Source organism: Phaethon aethereus (assembly GCF_964289735.1).
Source record: "Phaethon aethereus genome assembly, chromosome: 8".
In the NCBI taxonomy this organism is placed as follows: domain Eukaryota; kingdom Metazoa; phylum Chordata; class Aves; order Phaethontiformes; family Phaethontidae; genus Phaethon; species Phaethon aethereus.
In genome coordinates, this window is record NC_138584.1 from 7,908,550 (window position 1) to 7,930,188 (window position 21,639).

General features: G+C 43.5%; 1 protein-coding gene across 1 annotated transcript in view; it reads right to left on the reverse strand.

Moving 5' to 3' along the window:
- Positions 1-741: 741 nt before the first annotated feature.
- The window catches only part of LOC309407258 (uncharacterized protein), a gene marked incomplete at both ends in the record, with an annotated part of 55,947 nt that continues 35,049 nt past the window's right edge, over positions 742-21,639 (reverse strand). The window contains 2 exons of the mRNA XM_082002736.1: positions 742-787; positions 1,190-1,203. Coding sequence (XP_081858862.1) covers positions 742-787; positions 1,190-1,203 — 60 coding nt within the window. The remainder of the gene's footprint in view (positions 788-1,189; positions 1,204-21,639) is intronic.

Consider the following 21,639-nt stretch of genomic DNA (forward strand, 5'->3'; position numbering starts at 1 on the left):
TGGGCATGGTGGTGTTGGGTTGACGGTTGGACTTCATGATCTTAGAGGTCTTTTCCAACCTAAATGATCCTATAATTCTATGATTCTGTTTATTTAAAGGCAAGCAAGCCTGTACCATGTGATGCATTGTGTGTGGCAGCCTGCCATACTTGGTCATTCAACTCCTGTCCACTTCATTTTGATGCAAGTAGTGTCCAGTCCCAGAGGGAAATGCCTATACCTCTTTCAGAATTGGGCTTCACACCTCTGCAGGGATCAGGCGGTGTATGTGCAGTGCAAGCATCCAGCACCCCGCAGTGGGAACAGTCCCACCTCTGATCTGCAGTGACCTGTGTGGCCTGTGCATTACAGGAGAGTATCGTCAAACCCACCAGCTATGGATGAGGCTGGCTGTGCTGCCTGTTGTTCTGATGATCTTAGGCTGCTGTGCTTAAAACAAATGAAACGGCACTCATTACTTGTTTCCCTGTAGTTTTGCTAGTGGGTCTGGTCCAAGTAATATTCTTCCTCTCTCCTTCAGGTTCTGGGGTACTTAAAAATCTGTTGATTCCACTGGATAGAGGGGGGGTGTGTGTGTATTAAAACCTTGTAATGCATTTTCAGATTATTGGGTGGAAGATGCAAGGACAATGGAAATAGTTTGGTAATTGTTTCGCTGTGAGAACAGAAGCAGCAGGTGAAGAGATCTGTATGTATATTCAAGTGTATGTGTCTCTGGACGGAGTCAAGCACACGCTCCATTTACCCCAGGTCGTCATCATCATCTTCATTGTCCACCACAAATTGCCTAAGAGAAAAGTGAAAGAAACCTTAGGGAAATTGTTGAGTTCTTTTGCAGGGAGATTGCTGTTTGTTCTTAGCCTGAAGTTAATCTTCATTTTGGAGAAGGAGGATCTAGATTTCTTGCAGAGTTTCAGTTTTAAATATTTGATGTAGCAACCTTGATCCTCATTCTGCAGTAAATCTTGTGTCATTCTTTTCACCTTGCCAAGACCTTTTCCTCTGTGGTGCTGGTGGTAGTGTGCCCGCTGGGAACTGAGCAGTAGATAGATAGGAGTTGTGGACTTATGAGGAGTATTGTGGGACTTTGGTCTCCCATGTAAATCTAAGTGCTGCTATTTAGCTAGAAATCTTCCTCCCCTGCAGAAGATACTTTGTGCTTTTTTTCTAGGTGTTGCTCTTGTCTTACCTGAATTTCTTAGTCTGCAGAATAGCAAAAATAACACCAAACCCAATGAACTCACTCAAAGAACCCCACCCTTAAGCATCTAAAAATAAATCAGTGGTTAACATGAAGGACTGTAGGAAGGGCTGTGTTGCCTTTTGAAGGTTGTGGCTGCCTCACTGCTCCACAATGAGGACTGCTCCACAATGAGGACTTCCTTGAGAAGCTGCACAGTCTTTAAGTGGAAATAAATGAACCAAAAGTTGAGCTCTAGTCTCAAAAACGGAGGGCTTTTTGTCCTTACTAGACATTCAAGCTGAAATGACAGTTTCATTCTGTGTCATCTTCATTTTGTGAAGGGGCTGACATGGGATGAAAGGAGCTTCAAGAACTAGTAAGTTTCAGCCCTGTGCTGAATTAGCCACAGACATGCAGACCCTTCACTGCCAGACAGATATCTTGACTGCTTGAATTTCCATCCACCTTTTTTTTTTTGTACAGCTCAAGAACCTGCTTCTCTGGTACCTCATGTCTGATATTGCCATTCACATCCATGCAAAATGAATTGTTCTGGACCTGTTGGGATGCTGTTCAGGTTAGGTCCCTGTAAACAGGGCCTGGATCAGAATTACCTGGCTATTTGGTGGCAGGACTCTTACATGGTTTTTCCTGCAGTCTCACAGGTAAAAGTCCAAAACACTTATCAGCCCACCTTGCCAGTCTCTTTACAGTTCGAATACAAATTTCAGAAACACAGGAATTGCTTAAAAGTGCTATGAAGTCAGTGCAGGTAAAGGCTAAGAAGGCTGCCTCTTCTCTCTTACCAACTCTGCTGTGAGCTGCTCTATGTCCCTAGGCCTCACTTTCTACCCTAGTCAAGCAGAAGAAAAGACTTTGGATCAGGGGGCTGCTGTTTGACATGTGTAAGGCAGGTTGAGAAGGGTGACCTGTGGAGTTGATGTCTGAAAAGGAGGATGTATATATAAGGTTACCTTGTGTTTGCAAGGTAACCTTGTAACTAACATGCTCAACTCACTATGGGCTTCCTACTCAAATGGCCTGTGCAGTCACAGGGAACTTCCCTGGGACTTGCCACACAAATGCGATACAGTCCTGTCTGCTGTGGATGCCCATCTCCTGTGTGTAATAAACTTCCCCAAATTGCACTGATGATGCAGCAGCAGCTTTTAAGCAGTTTTCCTTCAAGCATCTCAAAGTGAGTAAGGAAAACACCCAAAAAGAAAGTGATAGCTGCTGCAGCACTGACACTGGGGGACAACCTTCTGTTGACGTTCTGGCAAAGCATGAATCAGGAAATTTGACCTTCCTTCTCTGTGCTCATTTCTCATGGTATATATTTCTGTGTGATCTGTGCTTCCTGTGACCTAGATAGGACTGTGGAACACTTATGTTTAACATTTGTTATGGTCTCCTTGCCAGCTGAACTTGCAGCAAGCCAGACTTCCCTGGCACAGATGAACAAGCTTTGTGCCATTTAGCAGTGTTTGTCTGATATAAAGTAGCTGAGGATCCAGCCTGTCACTCCCTTGTGTTTGGGTTGGTTTGGTTTTGTGTAAAAGTGTTGCAGGTTATCCCTAATCTTGGTATGTAGCTTGATGCTTCCTAAACTGAGGAAGGCCAGGCTTGCCTTGGAGGAAAGTGGTGGATGAAAGAAGTACCAGAGTTGTAGGGAGTCTGCTAAGCAGAGAGGTGGCAAGGGGAAAAAACAAGGAGAGCCTGCTAAATGCCGGGGCTAGTGTAGAGAGGCATGAGTGGCTTAGCTGGCATGTGATAGAGAAGAATTTCTTAATGTGTCTTTTTTTTTCTTAAGGGCGAAGGGAAGAGGCAGGGAAGGTGCTCATGCCTCTGAGAGCCAGGAGATTGGCGTATAGGGGTTGAGATGGTCCAGAGAGGGACAATAGTGATAGATACACCTGCTACTTGTGAGGGGAGGCAAGGGAGCAGTAAGGAGGACCAACGCTGTGTGGTTGGGAAAAACCAGAGGGGAAAACATGGAGCCCGGTGCAGATCTGAAAATTGTTACTTAAAACTGCTTTACTACTTTCAGGCTACACAGCTGCCCTCATTAAGGGAGCTGCCAAATCTGTGGTGTTCAAATGTCAGAACTTGGCTATGGTTTGGAAAGTAGCAGGAAAGGGGATGGTAATGACTAGAAAGAAAACATAGTAGGAGAAAAGGCGGGGAGAGAGCAATTCAATTCCACTGCATTTCTAGAAAGCCAGTTTGGTCTCTGAGCAGTATCCTTCTGTTAAATTCTACATTGCTGGTAGCTATCAACAGGTAGCAAACAGCTGGGTACATGGGAGCAGCCTAGTAAGATGAATATGAATGTTTTGCCATATGCTTAACCTTTTCAGTGTAGTCACTGATGTCACTGTGCCCCTTCCCAGAAGCAGAGGACTCTGGTGATGAACCTGGGGCAAGAGAAAGTTACTCTGGAGTTGGGTCAGGGGACCCTGGAGGGGGAGGTGTTCTGATATTTGCAAGTGTGCCTGACAAACAGCTTATGCTGCACCTTTGCTTTGTAAGGTGTACTATTTTCCTCTTCGGGGTTCTTGGAGTTCACTGAGGTACAGGGCATGCGTGCATATCTCTGAAAGAGGTGTGATGGTTATTTTCTGGCTCTTCCATGACTACCTCCCCAGGCAGGAGATGCTGAGCCATTCCTTTTCCTGGCATCAGGTTAGGAAAGGGGACAGCTCCAGCACCAGCATGTTGAGGATGCTGCAGGTGTGCGTGATGTGTGTGTGTCTAATCCGTGAACGGTGGAAAGGGCAGAGCATATTCCTAATTCCTTCCTGTGATGCTGCACCTGCCTGATGTTGTGGTTACTACCTTGATGCAGTCCTGCTGGTATTAAGAGTTTTGGTGTGCGTGGCAAATCTTCACTGAAGTATTTTCACTGCTAAGCAACGGAATTTCATTTCTTCTCTGTACTTTTTATCCTGCAGAGGGATGAAAAGAACATAGGGATTTTCTCTTCTTAATGCTGGTCTCATTTAGTGGCATTAAAATTCAGATGGGATGAATCAGTAACAAACAGGAGGAGGAATTCCTGTGGGGAAGGTGTAATGCAGGGAACACTTGGTAAAATTCTCAGGTTGTTTTAAGCAGAATACAATACTAAGACAATGTAATGATCACTTCTGGGCATATTCCTTATTGCCTTGGGCCATAATGCACCAATTCAGCAAAACAGCTAAGTTTATGCTTAACTGCAAAAGTTCCTTTTTAATTCTGTGAGTGTTTAGGGCTGTCCTACTCATGGCTGGTTTTCCTTCTCTGTGCTATTACCTAATATTTATGGTAGTGGTAGAGGAAGGGTTTTTTAGACATATCTGATGATAGGTGCCCAAGTGAGAACACTTGAAATGGAGTTCATTTCCAAACAGTGCTGAGTGCTGCACCTTTAGAAAATCAGCTTCACTGTGGTGTCTCCAGCAAAGACAAGTGGAAATTCATATCCGTTACTGACTTTTCAAAATGCTGCTGAAAGCATTTGTAGTAGCCAAGGGTAATTCCAAGGGCAATCCCAGAAAAATGGGTAAGTCCCTTCCAGAGGGTTTGAGAGGTGGTGGTGCTTGCACCTTGTTAGATAGTTCATTCTGAAGGTGGATATGTAACTGCTGTATCTTAAAGATGCATGGACTGCTAGCTGGTGATTTGCAATCCAAATTGGTACAAACAGTTTTATAACCGATCCCTCCCTCCAATGAATAACATTTGTTTTTATTTTATGCCTTGCAGACTAGTCATTGTTTTATCTCTGAATGTGACAGCGCTCTCACAGCCACATGACTTCAAAGCAGAATATCATTGAGGCTTCACGGTTACTGGTGCTACTGAGCTTTCCCATCTGGGATGTTCTTACTTTTGGTAGGTGCCTGGGAGGATGAGGGAGCAGGTGGCTGTTCGAGTATATAGCACAGCAGTTAGGGATGCATCACTCTTCCTCCCCTTCCTGAGTCAGGTGATAAAGGGTTAATCTTCCTTCCTCTTCCTTGAAAGCGAGGGAATGCTTTGAGCAGGTTACTTTAAGGGACAGCCCCACCTCTGTGCTGATGAGCTATTAATTGCATGCTGTCACATGTGGTTAGTATGGTTTAGGAGAGGGAGTCCTCCTATCCTTGCCACAGCTCTTCCTCATCATATGGATTCTCAGAAAGAAACTAAAAAAAACCCCAAACAGTAAAAATCCCCCTCATCTTGGAAACTCCCCTTACTGAACCTCTTTTCTCCCTCCCAAGACCTGTCCCAATTCTGCGAACTAACAACACTATCCACCTGAGTTGCCCATCCCTTAGTCAGACTGCAATACTGCCTGAGGTTTGCAGAACTACTGTAAATGAGCAAATACTTATTCTTGAAATCAACCCTAAAACCATAAAAAACCTCCATTTTTGTTGCTCTCTGACTTCTTACAGAAGAGACATTCTCTTAATGCAGAAAGCAAAATTATATTGTCTCTTCACTTCCCTTATTCATGCAGTTTCAGAGTTTACATGCCCTCTCTGAAATCTCACTTTTGCTTGGCACAAATTACTCCTGTGTAGCACTTCTCTGAGCAATGTGTTTAGCTTGATTTCTGCTTTTTTACTCTGAGTTATTGCAACCTCCTACTTACCCCACTCTTTGGTCAGTGTATGCGTCTGCTGTCATTTGTGTGGCAATGTCTTTGGGTCAAGCACTGGTATCTTTGCTGGTTTTGTGCTCATACCTCACTGTGTTTGACCTGCTTCTGTCTCTTCCTATCAATTGACATTGGTGACATGGAATCGGTGACCAATCTGCCTTACTGCTGGTGGCAGCACTACTTGTTGCTTCTGCCCTGTTGCTAAAAGGAAAGATGAAAGACATGCCCACATCTGTTACCTTTCCCTGCTATGGGGGCAAAGATGGCAGAGCACTGGGGAGGGGAGTTCCTTGTGTTGGTGTAGATGTTCAAGGGTGCCAACAGGAAAAGCAGCAACAGGAGGCTGACTTGCAACTCATCAGGTTCTGAATAAAAGTGGGTTTATAACTACATTTTGTTGTTGTTTCAAGTCCTCCTTTCTGCCGAGCTGCCACAGTGTGATTAAAATCCCAGGGAAGATAAAGGACACTCACTTTTAAAGCGGGCCTCTTCCTATCAGTGTGTTTTCAGTATGTGCTGTTTCCCTCCTGGGCCATGCACCTGATAGGGCTTTCAGTCCCCTTGGCAGCCCATGCTCCTTGGCAGGTCTTCCCTGTCCTCCCTTCAGGTACAGCTTCCAAAGGGATGACAATGTTTGCTTTTGTGTATCTGAGTCTTACTGTTACTGGCCGTTCCCCACACATAATATTCCCCATCATGGTATTTATGCTCTGCCACGTGTAGATGTTATAGGGAGAAAGCTAAGGGATAAAGGCAAGCCTGACATGCAGTTGTGATCCCCAAACCAGTGAATATGTAATGAATATAGTGCCTTGCTCAAATAGGGTGGACCAGGCTGCTCTGCCAACCCTGAGGAGTTTCCCACTGTGGTATAGGGCAGTTTCAAAATGTCTTAGAGCTGAGCTGGCACTATAGTCATAATTAAGTCTGTTTCCTATTTTCTTACAGCCCACCACTCATTTGGTTACATCCCCTGGGTGTCAATGTTGTCCCAGGTCCCTTGGCAAATGCTGGATATCTACTGAGTGAAGAACCACTGGTAACACCTTCAAGTCAATGCAGTGAATATGTTTAGTCTGGGTTGTTTTTTTTAGTAATGAAGGATGCGTTTCAGTTGAGCTGTGTGATTGGATTGAATGCTTCTAGATCATGGTTTGAGACAAACAGCTATCAGCTTAGCAAATCAAAACTCTCCAATAAGAAATATGTCAGATCAGTCTGTCTTCACTTTTGGAGAAAGGACACCCTCTTTATTCTGAAATCCTCATATTTCAAAGTATACTGCTCCCCTGTGGATCAGGCAACTATTTCTGCAACTAAATTCTAAATGTATAAAAGAGTAAAAACTGAAATATCTTAATACAAACCTTATTCTAAAATCACAAATGTGGAGACAAAGTCTGGGGCAAAGTTTTAACTTCAGCTCTTCCTTCTTGGTTGTCTCTGTAATTTTGAAGTTGGTAGCAGACTAAAGTCTGAGCTGAGGAAAAAGTGGAGGCTTTAGTTTGCTCATCTGCCTTTAGGCAAGCCCTTTTACTTTGCAGAACTTCTGCATGCTATATTAGGGTGCAAGCCTTAGCCCTAAATATTGGAGAGCAGAAGCTATTCTTAAGAGCACAAGATAAGCAAGGAAGTACTTGCATAGACCTTAAGGCTCTCCTCTGGTGTCCCTGAAGAACACTTGTGTTACACCCATTGGAAAAGTAAATGCTCAAATAAGAAAGGGCTGTTGGCCTTGCAATATTACCCTATGACACTGCCCATTTCTACAGCTGTAGCTAATGATGTGAGGCAAAAAGCTTTTGGATCTGAATGTTTGGGCAGTCATGTGTAGTTTGGCTATATCAGGTTTTGAATTAACTTGGAGGCCACTTCTAGGTTGCTCCCACAGGGCTCTCATGTCATCAGGATCAAAGTAAACCACAGGATATGTGGTACAGAATGTTCTCATCTTGGAAAAGTAAACATTACAGCCTAAAAATGTGTTTAAACTGATTCCACTTTGTAAATGTTTGTTAGTATGATGGCCTACTGAAGTGATCGAGCTGAAGCTCCGGAGTCAAGCACTGAAAAATTGTCTGAGTCAGAGTTAAGCGTTTTCTGTTCTGAGACTAATGCTAACAGCCCATGCCCCACCACCTTCATGAATAAGGAACTACTGGCACAACCTGAAGATACATTTCTAAAAGTAGAAGAGAGCAAATATGTATAAACTTGGCAGGAAAAAAACCCCTTGAGTTATCTTGTAGAAGGCTGAATTCAACTGCAAGGCTCAGTTGGTCTGAAACTAGTCTTTCTGTAGGTACTTTCATTCAGTGGCTATTTTAGGTTAAGGTGGGAGCTTGTATTTGCAAGCATTTTAGCACAGTCATACATGCTGGTCCCAGGCCCTTGGAGGAAGGGAGGAATGCTGTCCAGGATGATAGATCCATGGCTTGCTTTATGGGAAAGAGTTGTGGTAGGTCTTTATCTAACTCTGTGTACAAACCAAGTTTAGGAGATGGTCCTGCTCAGGACTTGTATTCTGTCAGAAGCCCTGTGAGTCTGTATGGTGATGGTGCCTTGGCCAGAGCCCTCAGATCCTGTGGGGTAGAAATAATAAGTAGAGTCCAAGTTGGGATTATCATCCAGGGGCAAAGGATCAGCAAATACTACCCTGTTGGTGCCCTGGGCCAGGGAGAGAGCTTCCCTAGGGATGCCTGAAGGACCAGGGTATATGGGGCACAGGTGGTCTGAGTTCTGCAGCTCACTCTGCTTTACAGGCAGATGGGACCAGAGGAACTGGTGTGACACTGTTGTAGTGGTTACATTTAAATTTGAGGTCAGAGTTTAAATACAGTCTAGTGACAGCAGGAACATTACTGGGTTGATTCATGTTGCCAAGAATACACTCATTTCTGCATGCATCCCTGCACAAGGGGAGAGGAAATGATGCTGCAATCTCACCTTATCCCAGTGAAACCCAATTTTAGACCCTGCACCTATTTAATCCTTTTTATGTCTCTGTTGGCTGGATGTGGTCTTGGTGGAATAGGGTTTATTGAACAGTGTCAGACAACAGAGGTTGCTCAAGGGATGTGAATGACCTTGTGTAAAGCATGTTCAACAGACGCTACTGCAAGGGCTGGAAGTTCCCCATCTTCCCACCCTGGGTCCCTGCCATGGGTTTGCATGTCACAGCGTGGTTGTGCAGCAAGCACAGAGAGTGGATATGGATGTATTAGTGTTTGCAAGGTGCAGCTATGAAATACAGCCAAGAGAGCACAGTACAGCTTGCTTTGTACCATTTGTAAGGGTGCAGTGATTGAGCCTTTCTCCTTGGGGACAGGTGGCACTTTGAGGAAACCATCTGTTGCATCTCTAAATTTGTGGCAAAGGAGGGTGCAAGAGGAGCACTGTCTCCTGTAGTGAGAGCAATTGAGAATGGAAAGGGTAGAGTGAGGTATTACTGCTTGCTTTATTTCAGTAAGGTGGAAAGACACAAAGGTCCTGACCACACTAAGTAATTAGTGCTAAAAATAACGAACTTTTTTGGAAGGAGGCAGGCAATGAGCCCTGCAAGGAGGAAATGATATGACTGGTGACAACAAGGGCTGCAGTTCTACAGCAGCTATGAGTTGTGGCTATAGGAAATGTTGCGTGGGACTGTTGAGGAAGGACCAACTGGCTAATTGCCGTAGTCATTTGTCTAAGACTACAGCTGGGGAGCCTGAGAAGGTCACAGCGGCAAAGAATGTTGGAGCTAGTGACTAAATTTCCTGGAGGAGAAAACCATGGCAAATGCCTTGAGCATGAGGTTTTGTTAATGAAAAGCCATGTATAAACTGAGCGCATCTCCATGGAGTAAAGAGGACTGCCATGTTTCTCCATGTGTCTGGCCCCCACGGCTGAGGCAGAAGCGGGAGGAGTGAGTTGGATATAGCTGGGAAGTGTGGGGATCCCTGGTGTGTGCCTTCAAGGGTGGAGAGAAGTTGATTTGAGCATACGTCATGAACTTGGCCTGCCAGAAAGCATTTCTGGGCAGAAAAAAGAGATTGTATCATTGGAAACACAGTGCATGGTCACCCCAAAACTCAGTGTTTCTGCTTTGAAAATGGGCAAGGTACATTTGCAAGCAGGAGGCTGACATAATAACCATTGTACAATCAATTCCTGTGCTGTAACTTCTCTATTCTTGTTTCTAACCTCTCTGAAATAAGTTGTCACTGTCAAATCAGTTATCTGGACTTTATTTCCTTCTGATAAGGAGCCTTGTTTTCTCCATTGTATAGACCTCCTGAAGCCTGTCACGTCATTTCTCTAGTAGAGGAGATGCTGTCTGTAAGTCAGTGTTGGGCTGTTGCTGGACACACATCTTCATCCTTAGATAAAGCCCTACTCCACTGTGCTACGAAAAGGAATAACGCCATGAACATCTTTAAGGTGCTGGACTGCCTAGCGCGTCTGGCAGGAGAAGAGTGAGGCCTGTGGGTGTACTCAGCTCTTGGGTACAATGTGATGGCATCTCTGTGCATGGGCCCTGGGGAGACTTCTCAGTCTTTAGGGCTTCAGTTTTCACAGTTGATGTGCATTCAGCTCTGGTGCTGGCCAAGTGCTAGCATCACGTGAATGCAAGGCTTTTGAATAATGCTAAGTTTTCTGCCAGTTGATATTTATCCATCTTTTTTCAGTTTCCTCACAGTAAGTCTTTTTTCCTCAACTAATGGATGGTGCCAGCTGAGAGGATGTCCTCTGCAGGCCCCAATGAAGAGCATTATATGAAGGGCCTGGCTACAAAAGCCAAAGCAGCATTACCTCTGGTCACATTGGCGTGGCTGTGCTGCGAATGCAAGCCAGATGCAGAGACAGTCTAAACGCATGGGACTTTCTAAATGGATGTAATGGATCCATTTAAAGGGATGGATCTAAGTGGATCCGTCTGATCCAGCCCCTGAGGCTCAGTGATGTACTGTGAACCCCAAAGCCCCCTCTCTACACTGGCTGTAGATGTGATTGGTACTTCCCACTAGAGGGCAGTTCTATCATGCATGCATTTTCATAGGTTGCTAATCTCATTCAACAGAGTATTTCTTTAAGACCAACAGAAACTCAGATGAAAGCCATGGTCAACATTTAATTATTTCAGCAGCCACTAAGTACCTGTAAAAATGATAAAACCATTTATTTGGAAATACACTATTCTATATAAAACAGGTATTGAGGAACATTACAAGTGTGTCGTGTCTTCAGGAACAAGCATGCAGCAAATATGTCAATATGTCACAGTTGCATGAAAAAGAGTGAGTGTGACTGGGGCATGTGTTCTGCACTGAGAGCAGGCACACAGCTGCTGGATGCTTCTGGTAAAAGCAGAGATATAGCAGGTTTGTATCATGGAAGTTGAACGTAGTAGTGTGATTTTTCTTTTTCATATATATATATATATGTATATTCTGAAGCTTTGCAAAGAAAACCTAGAGAATCCCTAAAGACGCTAATTCCAATAGAAAAGACAAGTGCTCACAAGTGCTCTTTACTAGGACAGTAGCAGTCCTGGAGGTTTTGTTTCTCAGATTAATAATGATACACTAATAGGCATTAATATTTCAGAAAGCCAAGTGAGAACCATGATTTCAGCCTCACTTAATAATCTAGGCTTCAGAGGCAGCCTGGGGAGCTTTCAGCACTGAGAGACATGGTTGTGTTGGGAATATCACACTCACTTCTGCTGCTGCTATGTGAGAGGATGAGAGTTGAATTTCTCAGCTAGTGAGAAACACTAGATTAGTCATGACCTCGTCCTGTAACTCAGTAAGTCAAATTTGGTCATGTTTTAATGTGATATTTCTCCCAAACACTGAAATTTGGCTTGTTTACTTCTACTCTGCCTGAGCTGTCCATGCACAGCACAGAGGGAATGTGCTCCTCTGCTCTCTTTAGGTGCCTGGAAACACCCAAGGTTTTGCCGCCTTGAGATGTGACCTAATGGTAGGAGGAATGATGGTTGGTGCCCTTGCTGGGAAGCTTAGCAGACAACCATTCTTGCTTGTTTTTTGTCTAGTTATACTTGCCCAGGCCATTTGTCCCTGAGCCAGGCACAGCATCTGGGAAGAGTTGCTGACGGCATGCTTCATGTCTCCTTTTTTCTGGGGTTAAGAGTTTCTAGGGCTTCCTCTCAGAAGTCTTTCCAGCAAAGCTGAGCTCTGATTTGGCCAGCCTGTAAAGGTGATGGGTTTGTAAGTCTGTGCTGCCCTTTCCCACACCTTGTAGGAATTGGGTTCCCCAGCAGACAAGCTCAATGTGGGCTACATTCCCTTCAGTGCCTGGCCTAGCTCCACTCCTTCACTTCATGTTTTGAGGAGACCATAGAGCCTTTTGGGTCACAGATTCCTTCTCAGCCCTTGTGAAAGCTGCCTGCTCCCACCTGAAGCCAATATTGCTGGGTCATGGCACCAGGCCCATGCTTTAGATGCAGGACAACTGCATAGTGAGGAGCACTGTACGAAGCAGTTACCACCTGAGTGGGTGAAACAAGTACTTTTGTTTTCCTGATGGCTGCCTGGTGCATTAAACATAAAAAGTTATGCAAACTCACTTAGGTCATTCATGGTGCACCTGAGAAGTTACGGTAGGTGACTCTGCAGATGGATGTTCTTGCTAGACAGCCTACAAGGCCATGCCCTCTCCTGTCTGCCTGCATCTTGCCTGTTTGTATTGGGAACTCTGGCTGCAATGCTCTTTCCTCATGTTGCCTGCCAGAGTTTCTTGCTCTGTGATTCATCCTTCCAGGACTGTACGAACAAGTTTTCAGTTGTCTGGGACATAAGCAGAATGGTTTTCTTGTGGAGGCTTTGTGGGCCTTAACCCATGTGGTGCTGAGTGAAGCTCTTGTCCTCAAATTGTCTGACAAGGCCACATTCCTAGTGTGGGTGCAGTTCCTCCTCTGGTAACTCTGGGAGTCATAGGAGAACAGAGAAGATTAGGATGGTGCTACAGGCTCTTGGAGAGCATCCAAGCCACCTCATTGATGGGTCCCCTTCTGTTCAAGGGAGATGTCCAAAGACATCTGGACAACCCACCTGGAGTACTGCGTCCACCTCTGGAGCCCTCAGCACAGGAAAGACGTGGACCTGCTGGAGCAGGTCCAGAGGAGGGCTACAAAAACGATCAGAGGTATGGAACACCTCTCTTATGAGGACAAGTTGAGAGTTGAGGTGGTTCTGCCTGGAGAAGAGAAGGCTCTGGGGAGACCTCCTTGCAGCCTTCTAGTACTTAAAAGGGGCTTATAAGAAAATGGGGACAGACTTCTTAGCAGAGCCTGTGGCAATAGGACAAAGAGTAATGGTTTTAAACTAAAAGAGAGCAGACTTCGACTAGATGCAAGGAAGAAGTTTTTCACAATGAGGGTAGTGAACCACTGGTACAGGTTGCCCAGAGAGGTGGTAGATGCCCCATCCCTGGGAACATTCCAGATCAGGTTGGATGGGGCTCTGAGCAACCTGGTCTGGTTGAAGATGTCCCTGCTCACTGCAGTGAGGTTGGACTAGATGGCCTTTAAAGGTTCTTTCCAACGCAAAGATTCTATGATTCTAATGAACCTGTCCCCTCTTGTGCAGAAAGACCCTTGCCTCCATAAGGGAGCATAGCTCTTTCTTCATCCTTTCCACCCTTTTGGGTTTCATCTTGCGTTGTTGACTAGGCTTCTGTGATGGGCTTAACGTTGTTTTGGAATCTCGTGCTGCTTGTTTATTTTTCTTATTGCCTCATTTTCTAAGGGAAAATGTTTGTTTCCAGACAAACTGTAGGCTGGTTCCTGTTAACTTGTCTACCTCCTCTCATCTGCCTCTTCACTTTCTCAAGTTTCCCATGAGAAACTCTATTGCTGTTAAGATCCTTGTTCTTCTTTGCTCTTTTTTGTCCAGTAATTTGCTCTGTGCAAGTCTCTGTCCACAGTCCTTTCCTTCTTTGAAGTGGTAAAGCTTCTCTGACCCAGGCCTAAGAGAAGTATATTAGCATCTTTCTGCAGCCTTCAAAAATTAGGAACAAAGTCTGTGGTTTAAGTTTTCTGTGGGGTGTGAATAGACGTGTGTGGGCAAAATCATATTTAAATATAATTTTGTGTACCCCAAGGCAGTAGGATTTCCTTTTTTTAAAAAAAAATATTATTTTTTTGTAATGAATTTAGAAATTTTTACTTTGTTTTGATGTCTGGTCTTTTAGATTGTACTTGCTTCACCCTGTTTTCTAGAGTTTTGCTGTATCATGAGAGTATCTCTAGTTCTAGCAGCTGGGACTTAATAGGTATTTATTTCAGACACTGTGATCAACTTGCTGAAGTTGGTAACACAGGTTCTTCTCTACCTATTCAGCAAAAACAGATGTTGGAAACAAGCTTTACAGTCTTGCACCAGTACCTGCCCCATTTAATGTAGTATTTTGTTCATGTTCTGCTCTAATTCCCTGCCTATCATCACTAGATGTCTTCCCAGGTTTTGTTCATCCTGTCCTTAGTCTTTGTGTTATCCATGGCAAGTGTTGGGTGTTTAGGACCTTGTGTTCTCCCTCTGCAGTTTTCTCCTCAAATATTGCAGATGTTTAGGTAATGTTTTCTGGTTGCTTTTGTCAACAGAGGTTTGTAATCATAATCTTTCTTGATGACTTGCTTTCTGGGTCCTAACTCTGTTTCTGCTGACCACCAGCCTTAGTAGTAGAAAACAGACTGTTCGGTTAATTCTGCTTTTCAATAGAGCATGTGCCGATGTTGTCCGTTTCTGCTATGGTCCAATCAATTAAATCCAGCTCAAGCTCTTGCTATCTGAAATTACTGCTGCTCATCTTGTCAGGGATAGGGGACAGTTAGGACCACATCCCCTTGATTCTTCAGGGTTACTACTGTGTGGTAATAATTTGAGATTATTTTCTTGGCCAGGATGGTCTCTCTAGGAGTATCCTTAGTCTGTCCTGCGTATGGGTTACAGGCTGTCTCCAAAATAGAGCTGGAGCCAACCAGTCAGGCCAGCACTGGCAGAAGGAGCACTGCTGTGTTGTACAACCTGCTCTTCACCTCTGTGGTCTTATTCCAGCCTTGGTCTTACTCCAACATTTAGACTATTGCTAGTTGATGCTTTTTATTCTGTTTCTTAACTTGAAAATATCGAACTATACTTAATCGCTACACAGAACAGAATAGTATCTGTTCTTTTTTTCTTTTTTAACATATGAGCAGGCAGAGGCACAGTGACTCATTTTGACTCAACTGAGGTTTTTCAGAAGGGGTAAGGCAGAATGAGGGCTGAAACCTGTCTCACCTTTTCATTGCTTTGTGTGGAAGACCAAAGGACTGTATTGACATGTTTTGAGAACTCTGTGTGAACTCCATCCTAAAACATCAAGGGTAGTCTCAAATTCCCTCCTCATGCTGGCATTGTCCTCTACTGGTCTGGTTTTCTGGAGCAAGTAGGTGCAGTAAGCCATGTCACCTTGTGCTGCAGGAGCAACCTGTGGTAACTGGTGCAGCTGCAGGGTCCATGTCCTAGTTGTGTATAGTTGTGCTTATGGTTGGAAATCCTATTTGGACATCAGAAGCTTGATTTCTCTACCCATCTTGTACCCTTCATAGAATCTTTGCGTTGGAAAGAACCTTTAAAGGCCATCTAGTCCAACCCCGCTGCAGTGAGCAGGGACATCTTCAACCAGACCAGGTTGCTCAGAGCCCCGTCCAGCCTGACCTGGAATGTTCCCAGGGATGGGGCATCTACCACCTCTCTGGGCAACCTGTGCCAGTGGTTCACTACCCTCATTGTGAAAAACTTCTTCCTTGCATCTAGTCGAAGTCTGCTCTTTTTTAGTTTAAAACCATTACTCTTTGTCCTATTGCCACAGGCCCTGCTAAGAAGTCTGTCCTCATCTTTCTTATAAGCCCCCTTTCATGTAAAAATCATGTAAAAGTACTTCCACTGATTTTCAGGTTCAGGCACATTTAGAGATCAGATCTGTCACTTTGCCAACAAGTGGTCTAACCACCAAGTTGTCACACAGATGAGCACCACTGCTGTTCTGCTCTCCCTTTAGTCTTAGATTATGCCTCTGCCCAGAGCAAAGCCACCGACAGGTGAGTGTTGGCTTTAAAGACTCCATTAATTTCTTAAAGAAAAAATGAAAAAGGTATTGACAGTCCTTAACAATGTAGCCCAAGAGACATGTAGATTTTAGTCCAAATAAAACTGCAGGACTGTGTGTGAATTGGAGAAAGCTGCCTGTGATTCATCAGAAGAAGAGGAAGTTGCAGTCAGGTGAATTGGCTGTGCAGAAGGTTTTTGTCTGCTTCTGAGCTGTCACAAGTAGCTACCCTTGAGCACAGCAACCCTGTCTAAACAGGGAGCCATCTAACTTCTTGCTGTGACTGGAATAAATACATCCCAGAACTGCTTCTATTAAAAAAAAAAAAAAATCTGTGGATTGGCTTGAATTAGGAAATCTGTTAATCCCAGGATAGATTTCTCTTCCTTTTCCCAAGAGAAAGGTTAGAGGTTCAGGTGGCTTCAGAGAGGTCATGCCTTGTTTGGTTTATGTCTGGTTGCTGATCAATGACTTCCAAAATCACAGAATAATCTAAACAAGATTCTGAATTTCGAAATCAAGACAAAACTCAGAAATGTTCTTGTTAGACTGAAATGTGTCAGGAAAAAGAGTGCATTTAAAAATGTTGAGATATTTTTGACGCTTCCCCAGATCAAAATAGTTTGGTTTAAAAAAAAGAGTTGCAGACTTGTGCATTTTCTTCTAGTTCACTACTAAGTACAATTTTTCCAAGAGCATAGCTCATGAGTCTTACAGCTCCTGAGGATGCTGCTGCCATTTTAACCTTTGATACAGTCTGTCTTGGGGGATTTGTATCTCCCTGTAGGAATCAAAATGACTCTAGTAATTTTGTCTCCTGCAGCATTACACACAGTTTGGTTCCATTAGAAATTTATTTAACATTGCAAGAAATACAGTCCTCTAAAGAGCCTAGTAAGAGTAACTTTTTCCAGACAGTCATCAAACAGAAGTTTGATGCAAGGGAAGTGTAGCTCTGCATTATCTGATATTGCCTGGAAATGAAACAGCTGCAGCATGGTTCAACAAAATGAAATATTCAGTTAGAAATGAATGACTTGACCAAAACTTTGCTTCATAATTTTCTTCACATAAATTGGAAATTAAAAAAAAAAAGAGGAGCATTTGATTTTACGGAAACTTCAGTTCTTGTATGAAAATTGTATTACCATTATGTCCTACCCAAACATAACAAGGAACACATCTTTTTCTCCTCTAAAGAAAGCAAAGCAAAACAAAAATTTTAAATGCTTAGTACAGCGCTAAATCACTACAACTAATGCATCATCTTCTGAATGTCATCTGCTACTTGCCTGCTTTTCTGTATCTTTCTCTGTACCTCTGATTGTACGGGCTGAAATCCTGACCCTACTCAAGCCAATGGCAAACCTTCCACTGATTTCCTTTCAGAGAAGGGGTTTTACCCATTCTCTGTTTTGGTAATGGCAGGTATAATGGAATACATCTTAGCTGTCCTAAAACTACTATGTAGTGCTTTTAAGTTCCTGTGTAATTCTAGTTTCAATCCTCCTATGTTTCACTGGTTCTGAGAGAGAAAGTCTAGTTGCCTAGGGAGTCCTAAAAACAAATCTGAGACTCCTTCTCTATTTTATACTGTAAATTTGGAATACTCCTATTGAAGCTGTGTTAAGGAACTGCGTATTTCATGGAGGCCTGCCGTAGTAATAGAAAGTTCTGTTGTGTTTCAGTGTTGCTGGTAGGTGTTCTGGAGGTTTGGTGTTTAGGAATTGGCATGTGGTTATGTCAGTGTGATTTTGGGGTTGTCTGTGAAAGGATCCCTCTGCTTTCCCTCTTTGTTAGTTTTATTCATCATTGTTTGTTCATCAAACAAATGACTGTGGTGGGCAGAGTGAACTGGAAATGGGGACACTACTCCTGTTCTCCTGGGGCAACGGGAGGCAGCATACACAAAAATAACCATTTGAATTCTCACCCCTCTCACTGCTCCCTACAACTTGTCCTAAAGTCAGACAGATCCCCACATGCATAGACAAAGCTTAACCTGCTCATAGACCTGGCAGTGGGAATGTGATATCCCCTGTGAAGGGAAAAGATCTAAGTGAGATTTCTAGTCTTTTGCTCCTGTGCTTTATATACCTATAGTTTTCTGGCACTTTCCTCCCACACTTAAGAAACTTTGTTCTGTCGTTTGAGATTTTTGCCAAAACCCCTGCAAGCTGCAAAACCCATTTTGCTTGTGCATCAGTCTCACAGTAGCTGCTGGGACCTGGACTGCAGGAAATGGAGTGAGGTGCTCCACCTTACTTTTGAAGACTTCCTCCTGCCATTGAGTGACTCATATTAATCCCTCTGTTTCCAAACCAGAAATAATATCTCCATATTGTGAAAAGAACACAAATAACAACGGCTTGCCAAATATTTTGGGCTCTTTAGACCTCAGGAGTAACCAAGACATAAAGTCTTGCCTTCAGAGGCTCCCAGTGTAACTACTGAAGTTGGGGTAGCCTGAGGAACAGTCTAGCCCCTGCAGAGTGGGAAGCAAGGCACATGAGTTTTTAGCCCCACTTCTCAATTGTTGAAGTATCCTCCAAGTTTCTGTTGCTTGGGCAGATATTCCCAGGCTGAACTGCTGCTTGAGGTTGAATAATTGTCCCAGTTTTGATGAAGCCACAACAATTTTTCAAAATTCACACCCTAGAAAATATTTCTGCTTCATTCACAGAAAATTAGCCTTTCAGTGCTCCATGTTCTCATGACTGTTCAGCTCCTGGCTCTCTGCAGACAGCTGAGTTTGCACCACATGCAGTATAGTGAGCTTCCCAACAGCTCCTGCTATATTTTTTTTCTGTGGTTTCTTGTGCTTACTCTTCCACCTCTCCTTGTTTTCTCTCTTTCAGACCTGATGGCCTTTCTGAAATACAGACTACTGAACACTTGACAGTCTATGCTCTTCTCCAAGGTAAGATACCAGATGGTGTTAACTCTCCAGTAGGAACAATGAAAATTGGTGTTCAGGTATCTGACAGAGCTGTCAAAAACCCCAAAGGCATTTTCTAGTGAAAGCAGCTGTTTTCAGGAAAGTAGGTTTGTATCTGCATGTATGTAAGAAGACACACCTCCCTTCTCTGGGAGACAGATGTTTTTTCCTGCTACAATGGAGTCATGAGGAAGTGAAAATTCAAGCTGGGTGAAGAAGTGTGCTTAATAAGGGAAAGAGCAAATGTATTTACCAAATGCAGAAAAATAGGAAAATTGTACAGTGGTGATTAAGAGGGCTCTTCTGGGAGCCCCGTAGCCACAGAGCATCAAAGTAAATCCCTCCTGGCCCCTGATTCTGCCCTTGAGAGCAGGTGATGGGGAATGCTTTCAGAAGAATGCGGCATGTTTCTGTTTTCCTTTCAGCAATCTCTGATTTACAGTGGTTGCCTCATGTTGATGGGTGTAATGTTTACAGATTTTAGGAGACTACATTATGTTGTCCAATGCTTTTTCACACCTGCTTTTATTTTTGGCCTTCGCGGTTTCCCATGGGAGCTTCCAGTCTGTGTAGTAGTATGCAGTAAGAGAAAACATTTATTTTTGTTTCTTATAAATCTGACGCCTGAAAATGTCATTGGCTGCCCCTAGATTTTGTGCAATGAGAAATAAATAATCCTTTCCTACTTACCATCTTATCATTGTATGTCTGCCTACTGCCTGTTCCTCCTCTAATAAAGTTTTCCAAACTGAAGAATCCTTCACCTAATCTCTACCCAGCTTTTAAGCCTTTGCTTTTTCACATTGGTCCCTCTCTTTACCTTTCTAGTGTATCTCCCCTAAGTTAATTCCTAATGCTCTGTCGTATCTCATGAGTGCTGTGTTTGTGTCTTCAGTATTGGCAGGTTTTCTTCCCCAGTTGTATTACATAGCAGCTACTGATTTTTAATTTCATCTGCTGGTTTTCTGTTCACTTACCCTGGACCATAAGAGCTCTCCATGACTCTTCAGTCGCCTTCAGATTTCACTATTGTGACTATTTGAGCAAACTTTATGATCTTGCCCTTCACCCTGAATTTCATTCATCTGTAATGTGAGGAGAACACTTTTCACCTGCTGAAGTTACAACAACAATGTATCTTGAAACTATTTGAAAATATGTGGGGAAAGACAGACTAAAATTTTTAAACTTCAGCCCTTGATGTCTTATTTCGTTGCCAGTGTTTTTGGAACTATGCACAATGAAATCTCACACCTATCCATACCAGAAACTTAGTTTACCTCAAGCATTCACAAATACCTCTGCTTATTTGTCTGTTGTAAAGACTCTTGAGAGTTTTTCATATTTCTGAAACACATAAATTCCCAGTATTAGTAGATGATTAACAATTACTAGACTTTTTCCTGGTCTTTCATATTTTGTTGGGAAATTATGTGAAATGAGAATACTTTCCACTTAAATGTAGTCTTCAGTTAGTTGTCAGTATGCCAAACTTATTCACACTACCTGCAACTTCTCAATTCACCTCCTGTTTGGAACTGCAGGGAGCATTCCTTGCTGATCAGATTGTTCCCTCTGCAGCTCCTGCATGCATCAGGGTTTTCTCTCTGCCCCTGGAGTGTCCATTTGAATTTGGCAGAGAAACCATGTAGTTTTCAGGAATGCACACTTTTGCAATTAAAGCAAAAATGAATCCAAAACCAACAAGATTATTAGGATCTGTCTGCATCTCCTTAGCAGGAACATGTTGTTCTTTGGCAGCCAAGTGCTGTGAATGTGTCTGTGTCTGAAGTGAGTCTGTCTCCATGTCTGGACTGTGGGTTTGCCATGTCATTTCTCCTTTGCACCCAAGCAATTTTACTGTTTATGGAAACAAGGGGCAAGAGGTTGTCTTGGACTCTGAATGCTGCTAGTTTCTAAGTAATAAAAGGAAAATTGTATAGGGGCTAGTAGGATAAAATGCATGGCAGAAGGGCAGTGTATTGATGTGGAAGAGCTGGTGTGTCTGTGGGTCTGGGAGAGGTAGCTGGTGCTGGCAGTGAGGTTGTTGGGGAGAAACGGGTAACGCTATGGGGAAATGGAGAGGGTCAGGGCTGTGTGGGAGTGGGGCAGGAGCAAGCTGGGAGTCAGGAAAAAGCTGGCTAGGAGGTGCAGTGGTGAAGCTGTGCAGCCTTTGGGATACACAGGCGATGTAATGGCAGCATTTTCTGATCTCTTTGACCTTCCTCTGCCTGTGTCTGCCTCCTGACCTGCTGGTTTATTTGAACTGAGACAACCCACCTGCATTTTTCCTGAGTGCTGTTACCAATTCAGGACCCAGAAATAGTTGCAAGAAGCATAAATTAATTCCTTCTACTGGTTCATTTTGTATTTGTCAACAACACACTTCCTTTGCATGTGCCCTGCAGAGAGGAATGAGTTTGGATTTCCATGTTTAGCCTGTCTTCAACTTCAAATTAAAGATGTTTCATTTTTAAGGTAAGGGCTTCTTGGCTACTAGTTTCATTCCAAGATCTGGAGCCTGAGCTCCTCCCACAGCTCATGTTATCACTAGAAATAAAGACTGTGCCAAAACTCAGCTTGACAATTTTTGTTTCTGAAGTGGAATAGGAGCTTGCTTGCTCTTCTGGGGGAAAGGGTGGGTGGGTGTGTCTCAAATATACTCTTTCATAGATCAAATTAACTGGGTCTATTCCATGTAAGAAGAGAAGGATGAGTAGGTTCATAACAGTGTGAAAATAAGCACATGCAGGAAACTAGATAAATTGTTCTCCAGATCCATGG